Here is an 8,445-nt window from a genome sequence, read left to right as displayed (position 1 = left end):
ACACCAAAGATATGGATGTGGATATGATGCAAAAATAGGTGGAAGTGCAAATTTGGGTGTGAATTTTCTGGGAATTTTGATCGATTTTGATATCGGCGACAATGGTTCATATATTGGGTTTTTCTGGAGATTGAAGATGAAATTTGATGATTCAAGATTTCATTTGTCGTGTGAAATATAAAGTTAAAGCTATATCTAAATGTTTAAATGGTATAATAACATATAAACATTTAGAGGTAACATGTAAGTTAAACAGAAAATTATTAAGTTACCATGTTAAAACAAACGTTAGAGGTACAATACATAAATTAACGTATTACAATCAAATATAACTTGTAACAAAATCATCACATCTAGAAAATGTTAATGTTCCGACGAAAAAGAACATAAAAGTTAACTGATATCAACTATGTTATCGTACTAAGCTAAAAGTTAGCAGTTAACCTACATATTTACATAATACAATAATTTTTAACATGCTACAATAACATGTAACTTGTTACAACTAAATTTTTTTCGTTTTTAAATAAACAAGAAAGGAAAGAGAGAGACGGAGAAAGGAGGGTTATATGGTAATTAACATTCCGACCAAACACTGTAGAGATAGATTTACGTCTTGTCATTCCTATTCAGCTAATTTTGACCAAGTTTTGGTATTTCTAGCAAATTGACTCTATATTATATCCCTAAATCAAAGATTCTCGTATATATCGTATATTCTAATACAACTTTGGTTAATCACTCATAGAAAAATAAAAAGTTAACCTTTATTTTTGAAAAATATAATTAAAGAATTGCTGGAAATTAAAATTAGTTAAAAATTAACAAAAAGAAAGAAAAAACAAACTAAACACGTTGGTTATTATTTTTTTTTTCAATCTCTAATACATTTCTAATACATGAAATTTTCCTTGATATTGAGTTATATTTTGAGTTATGAATTTTACAAAGGTTATAACTCAAACTCAAATTCAAAAAATAAAAACTAATGCATGATTGGTAACATTTTGTGAAAAAAAGATTGGTAACATTTTTGATGTGTGTCTATCAGGGCCGGCCCAAAGCCATATGATGTCTGAAACTTAAAAATGATACCTTTAATCAGAATAATTTTTTTTACATCATATTTTTTAAATATATAATTAAAATAATTTTTGGAATAAAAGGACAAACAATTTTATTTAAAAAACTCGATTTTTAAGGTCTAAAATTGATTTTTTTAATCTTAAAATTGATTTTTAAAAGCCTGAAATCAATTTTTAAAAACAAATTGCTGAATTATAATCAGGCCCAATAATAGGCTCAGAGTTTCTATAAGAAAAAGAGTGGATAATGACTCTTATTTATAATACAATTTTTTCTTTCCATTTTTTTATTTGGGCGATGTGAGACAAAATTAAAACATATTTTTTTAAAAAAAAAAATTTGGGCTTTTTTGATATCCCAAAAAATCAACATCTTTTGCTGTCCGGAAACCCTTGCTTTATGGGTTTTAGGGCCAGGCCGACCCTGGTGTCTATAACTCAAACTAATGCAAGTGTAACTTATGTCACCAACAAAAATAAGTAAATTATGTAGACCCATTTTCCAGTTTTATGTATTACAAAGTTTGAACCTTATAATTTAAGTTTTCTTCCAAAGATACATAACTCGAACTCTTTGGCTATAATTGGTAGCACCAACCGCTTAGTTGGAATAAGCGGTTGGAGAAACGCTACTATTCAGAAAAGGCGGTTGGAGATAGTGTTTAAAACCATGGTTGTAACAAGCGTTTGAAACAGATGGTTGGAGGACGATTCAGGCGGTTGAAGGTTAATTTTTGGACCGTTACAAACCGACCAAAAATAGGCGTTTGGAACAAACGAACGATTGTAACCAGAGTTTTTTTTTTAAATGAAATTTATGGTTTTGTTTTGTTGGCTTTTTATATTTTGTATGTGTATGTATGCTTTTTTTTTAACATTCAATTCAGACAAAAATAAAAGAATCATAAAATTGATGTGTTTGTAAATTACGTGAGTCAATAAAAGAATCAGAAATTAGTTGTGCATTTCAAAATTATTAATACTTTATCATCCCTGATATTTTTTTAAAACAAAAGAATATAAAATTTGTTATGCTTTTTTCTAACAAAAATTGTTATATATGTATATTCATTTTCGTCGACAAAAGAATCAGAAATCAATTATACATTTTAAAGTTATCAAAATTTATTTTAGAAATAAGAATTATAATCTACGTTGAAATTTTAAATCATAAAATTTATTATTGCATTATTTTATAAATAATTATTCAAACAGATTAGTAATTTTATATATAGTTATACTATTCAACCATTATAATATTATCAATCAAGTTTAATCGCATTCTGATATCAAACCATCTTTTTCCAACCGCTATCTCTAATCGTCTTTTTTCTAACCGTCTTTGCTACAGCCGCTTAAAATTCTTAACTGCTTTGTTTAAACGTGGTCACCAATCTGTGAGAAATTTCAAGAAACATCTGACGTTCAAATCCAGAAACATGTGCCAAACACATTTACCGGTATGGTTACGTCTGGTTTACCAGTTCAATCATTAAGCCTATACCAAAAAAAAAAATTGTTTACAGTTTTTGGAAAAGATTTTTTTTTTCTCAAAACCATTTATTAACCATTCAAATTTTTGAATTCATATAATTTTTAAATTTTAGGGAAACTAATTTTTCAAAATTTTTACATTTTCTAAATAAAAATCAATAACCACAATTTATGATAGTTGAGAAAACTAGTGATTTAACAAACCAATCAGGTAAATTTCGTAATGGTTTTTTTGCTAATTTGTATGTGTGATCTCATATGAATATTCTTTCAAAGCGTGTGTTCACAATTTATGTTGTTTTAAATAACTTAGATGATTCTAGAAGTCTTTTGTCTGACGTCACAAATTCTCAATGTTTGTTATCCACTCTATGTACATTATAAACAGCTATCAGCACAAGTTAGTTTATATTATACTTTTCTATCTTTTTCATTAACAGTTATGAGAAGCCGAACGAGATCTCAAACAACAACTCAAAAAAATAAGGGTTTAGAAACGTATGGAAATGAGAGTAATGATTCCAGATTGCGACCACAGAACTCCAGATCGAATGTTATTAAAGAGCATCCTCAAGGTATTAGTATGATGTTGTGTACCTTGTACCTTTTAGAAATTATTGTACATTATTCTTTACATAAAACTGACCGAAATTTTTTTAAATTATAGCTTATCGAAATAGATATGAGGCTCACAGCGATGAAGAAAATGATGAATATGATGAAAATATTAATCCTAATTATGACGAAGGTGAAACTTCAGGAATTGAAATGGAAGTTGATAACGTGTAGGCAGATTTGTAAATATACAATAGACAACCGTTCCCAATGTGGTTGGATCAATATCAAGATTTCAATTTGGCGTTCAACCAAATAGTAAATATCAATAATGTATATTTTGTTATTAACTTATTTTCATATAGAACACTATAATGTGAATTATTTGTTGGCGGAATATTATGATGATGAAAATCCCTCATTCGAATGTGGACACTGTGGAGTTTATTTTTGGTATGAAGAGCGGATAGAAAAATTCAGGAGATAATTGATACCCATATTCACGCTTTGCTGTAAGCAGAGGAAAATTGTCCTCCCTAAACTTAGAAATTCTCCGATGGAGTTAATAGAATTGTTATGCAAAGGGGATGCGTTGAGTAAACATTTTCGTGAGTTCATTAGAGCATACAATATGATGTTCTCTTTCACGTCATTAGGCGGAAGAATAAACTACGCCATTAGCAATGATCGTGGTCCGTATGTTTTCAAAATGAATGGAGAGAATTATCATCAAATTGATGATATGGTGCCAGACGTTGACGAGATGCCCAAATTTTTGCAACTCTATATCCATGACACTCTTAATGAACTATACAATAGAATAGCTGCTTATGGGTATGTATTATATTCATTTCCTAATACTTTATTATCATCTAACTAAAGACATAATATGTGCATAATGTTTTTTTCTACATATATTTGTAATATTCTTAGGACTATATGCGCGGAGACAAATAATTTTATGTATATTGTCTTGGAAATATTGAAGAAAATGCTAGATAATGTCAATCCATACGTCAAAGTATTTAGACAAGCTAGATATAGATATGAGGCTAATGGAGGGGTGACGTTCAAATTGAGGTTGATAGAAGGAAGATCTGCTGATGGAAGAACTCATAATATTCCTACTTCGGAGGAAGTTGCAGCTTTGATACCAGGTGACTTTGTTTGGAATATGGAAACTAAAGACATCATTATTGAGTCCAGTACGGACAGAGGATTTCAAAGGATTAGTGAATTACATCCTGCATACATTCCTCTCCAATATCCTTTATTGTTCTCATATGGAGAGGACGGTTTCCACCTGAAGATTCCAATTGCGTATGACGAAATGGAGGCTAGGAAACGTAAATCAGTAACAATGCAAGATTTTTTTGCATTCCAGATTTGTGAGAGACGATCAGATAGACTTTTTCAACAGTTTCTTGTTGATGCGTATACCATGATAGAATCCAATAGACTACGTTATTTGTGGTTCAACCATTAATTATTCAATGATTTAATACTTTCCAAAAATTAAATTTGATATTTTAAATATATTCAAGGTTTTAATAGGTCGGGTAATTAAGATCCACATGTTTTTAATTGGATCGGATCAAAAGATATATGTGTTTATACCTTTTTAATCAACATAATATAAATATAATTAAATATTTTTTTTTAATTTCTCTCTCTATTATTAAACAGAAACCAATTAGAATTCTGCACATAAGGTCATTGTCATGTCATATTTGATGTAGAATAAACGTTATCAATAATGTAAACAAGGATTTCGCTTTAAACTAATTAAATTAAAACAAATCAGATTTTTTATTAAATTATATTCTTATTTAATATATAAGATTAAATTTTTACTGATTTTAAACACAGAAAACAAAAATCAAAAATTAAAAAACATAAAAACGTTTTTTAAAATAATTACTGAGAAAAAACCAAAAACTAAACATATTATACCATTAATATTTTTTTTTTTAAAAACCAAAATCTACAGAAAAATCAAAAACCAAAACCAAAAATTAAACAACATTGGCCTAGATCTCCGAGCAGACTGTGCATTTCGCCGGCGAACTCAGGGTGTTCCTTCCTATTCCCCACCGTAAAATTCTGTGCGCTATTTCCCCGGGGAACATACGGTGGTTTCGTCTTATTCATTCTTCCTCACTCGCCGTCATCTCTTGCTGGCAAAAAAAACCTCCGAAGGTAATTTCAGTAGCTTTTTCTGGAGATCTTTAGTTAGATTTCTGCTAGATTTTCGACCGATCTGATAACTATATTTGATTTGGTCAATATATTTTCGAGAATAATTTGATTTGCATGTGAAATCTCTGACTTTTTCCTCTGGAAATTAGGCATAAGACATGGAAGACGAAACTTCTATCAACGCGAACCAAAGGAAACTTGATAGGATAAGCAATTTACCAGATTCGCTGTTATGTCAGATGCTCTCTTACCTCTCCACGAAGGAATCGGTTTGCACAAGCATTTTATCAAAACAATGGAGAAGTCTCTGGTTACATGTTCCCGCATTGGAATTAGACTCCAATAACTTCCGATACGATGATGTCTTTGTGAGTTTCGTAGAAAGGTTTCTGGGTTCTGAAAATGGGCAACATTTGGAGAGATTCAAACTGATTTATGATATTTATGAGCATGATGCATCTCGTTTCAAGACTTGGATCGATGCTGTGATTAGGCGTAGAGTTTGCCATCTTGATCTTCACAATGAGGTGGATGATTATGAGCTGTTTAAGATGCCTCAATCTCTCTATTCTTGTGAGAGATTGGTGAACTTAGATCTCTACCGTGTATTCTTGGATCATCCTGTATCTGTTTCGTTGCCTTGTGTCAAGATTATGCGTCTTGATATGGTCGAGTACGATTCTGATTCGACTCTGGAGACACTAATATCAAGCTGTCCTGTTCTCAAAGATTTAATGGTCCGTGATGCCAACGACTCTCTAGACCTTGTGTGTGTGTGTTCCAAGTCGCTAGAAGTCCTCAATATAGAGTGTGAGCGCTACGAAATTGACGGTCATGAAGTTGAAATCGATGCTCCAAGACTTGAGTGTATGACTCTCAGGGATCACAGATCTGACAGCTTCATAATACACAATATTGCTCCTTCTGCAAAGGTGGTCATTGATGTTTTTTTTAATGTGGAATATGGTGATGTACTGGATCCAGAAGATACTTCCAAGATAACTATGATCAGTAACTTTCTCACCGGTTTATCTACAGTCAGTGACATGGTCATCTCTGTTGACACTCTAGAGGTATATTATATATGGTTGATTCAATAGTATTCAGCTTGTACAATTTCTTTATCACATTTCTCAGTGAACCCATGTTTTCTTTTGTTTTCTCGCTGCACAGGTTATTCTTGATTACTGCGAAATCGAAGAGCTACCTCAATTCTCTAAATTGTCTCGTTTGCATGCTGGATTCAGAGAAGAATTCTGGGAAATGTTGCCAACCGTCCTTGAGAGCTGCCCAAATCTACACTCTCTCGTTCTGGTGAGTTTCCATTTGCTCACATATGCTCTCATGTAAATCACACTGTCATTTATGATGATACCGAAAAACTCAAAACTTCCCCTCGGTTATATGTTATCAGGAATTTAATCGTCTTCAAGATACGGAGCAGATTGATTTTTCAGATGTGCCACAGTGTGTCCAATCATCTCTCGAGTTTGTTCACATTAAGACGCCGTTCGTTGAAAGCATGCAAAAGGAAGGGACACCACTCACCAGAGAATCAAGTATGATGAAACTAGCAAAGTACTTTCTAGAGAACGGTGCAGCTCTCAAGAAACTGACAGTAAGTGCAAGTTTTTGTAACATCATCAATGAGATCAAGTCGATTCCAAGAAGATCTAGGAGTTGTCAGGTTGTCATAAATTAGTTTTTTTTGGGGGTAAAAACAACTATGGATTAGTGTTTTTTGGGTAAAAAACAACCATGGATTAGTTGTCATGGATTAGTGTTTTTTGGGTAAAAAACAACCATGGATTAGTTGTCATGGATTAGTTGTCATGGATTAGTTGTGCCAACCTGACATAAATCTCTGTTGGGTAAACCCTGAAACCAAAACCATTATCACAATGCAAGAGTTCTGGTACAGCACTGAACTCGTGAAATTGACATTGACAGTGTTATTTACTTTTCACCTAAGACACTGAATTAACTCGAACTCTTAGTTTCTGTGAGGAATTGAACACTGGAAAAAATGATTTTCAAGACCAAAACAACAAATCAATAGGATTAATGATGAAGAATTATAGATAAATGAGGATGGAGAGTATAAAGAGGACACGGACAGGCAGATACTTTTTCATTTCACTTCGCAAACTCATTTCTTTGTACTTTTAAACTCCTTTGAAATTGTTTTCATCTCTCTTTTACATGTGTTGATATTTGTTTTGTTTCATCGCCAATCTTGTACTCGGTTCTTTGCTTATTATAAACGAAACTCGATCCTTATAATATACTGGATTCTTGCATCCACAATAAGCAAACACGGTAGCATTGAATCCCTCAAAATCCATGGAATAAAAGGGTTTGCTTCTCTATCAAATATTGGTGAAAAATTCATTAATAGATTACTAGTTTCAAATTTGAGTTAGTAGTGATACCGACTTGGTCTATTTGAATTTGCTATGTTCAATTTTTTAAATGATCTGTTATTAGGCCCACAATCTCTTACTGTTTGAGCTAGCCCTGGGCATAAAACCCAGATCCAAAGAACCCGACCCGACCCGACCCACCCCGAAAAACAGAGTTCGGGTCGCATTTGGTTTTAGTGTTAAACCCAATAGGTTTCTGTGTATATTAATTTCGGTTCTAAGTTCGGTTTGGGTGAGAACCAAAAACCACCCGACAAAAATATATATCATATATATTATATATATATAGTTACATATTTACAGTTTTTCTTAATCGCTCCCCGATATTGCCGGTTCCACTTTCCATCTTCATCAAAACTTGACTATAAACTCAAATTAGACAATTTGGAAGCATTAATCGGTCTATCTCGTCGTTCTCCTCGTTCATCTTCGTCGAGAGTCCAGTCGCAGGTAATTCTAATCCCTTTCAAAAAAACCATTTCTTTATCCAATCATGATTTTGATAAAATTGATTCCCTATTTTTTAGGAAAACTAGTTTTTCAAATAACTTCTGCAAACAAAAACTAAAATCTACTCTTTAGTAGTTTTTATGTCTGAGGTTTTTGTTTAACAATAAATATATATATATATTAATTTAATTATTCTTAGCCATTAGTATATTTTATACATAAAATCAGTAGTCTCATAC

The 8,445-nt window shown here is 31.9% G+C and overlaps 1 protein-coding gene across 1 annotated transcript; it reads left to right on the top strand.

The window, feature by feature from the left end:
- Nucleotides 1–5,152: 5,152 nt before the first annotated feature.
- LOC18021830 (F-box/FBD/LRR-repeat protein At1g16930) lies at nucleotides 5,153–7,379 on the top strand. The gene is made up of 4 exons (XM_024158400.1): nucleotides 5,153–5,333; nucleotides 5,483–6,406; nucleotides 6,507–6,647; nucleotides 6,748–7,379. The coding sequence occupies exons 2-4, from the start codon at nucleotides 5,492–5,494 to the stop codon at nucleotides 7,033–7,035; spliced, it is 1,344 nt and encodes a 447-aa protein (XP_024014168.1). The 5' UTR covers nucleotides 5,153–5,333; nucleotides 5,483–5,491; the 3' UTR covers nucleotides 7,036–7,379.
- Nucleotides 7,380–8,445: the final 1,066 nt, after the last annotated feature.

The sequence above is a fragment of the Eutrema salsugineum genome, unplaced genomic scaffold (assembly GCF_000478725.1).
Source record: "Eutrema salsugineum unplaced genomic scaffold, Eutsalg1_0 scaffold_15, whole genome shotgun sequence".
In the NCBI taxonomy this organism is placed as follows: Eukaryota; Viridiplantae; Streptophyta; class Magnoliopsida; order Brassicales; family Brassicaceae; genus Eutrema; species Eutrema salsugineum.
Note: the sequence above shows the minus strand (reverse complement) of the source record. Positions and strands in the feature narration are given on the sequence as shown.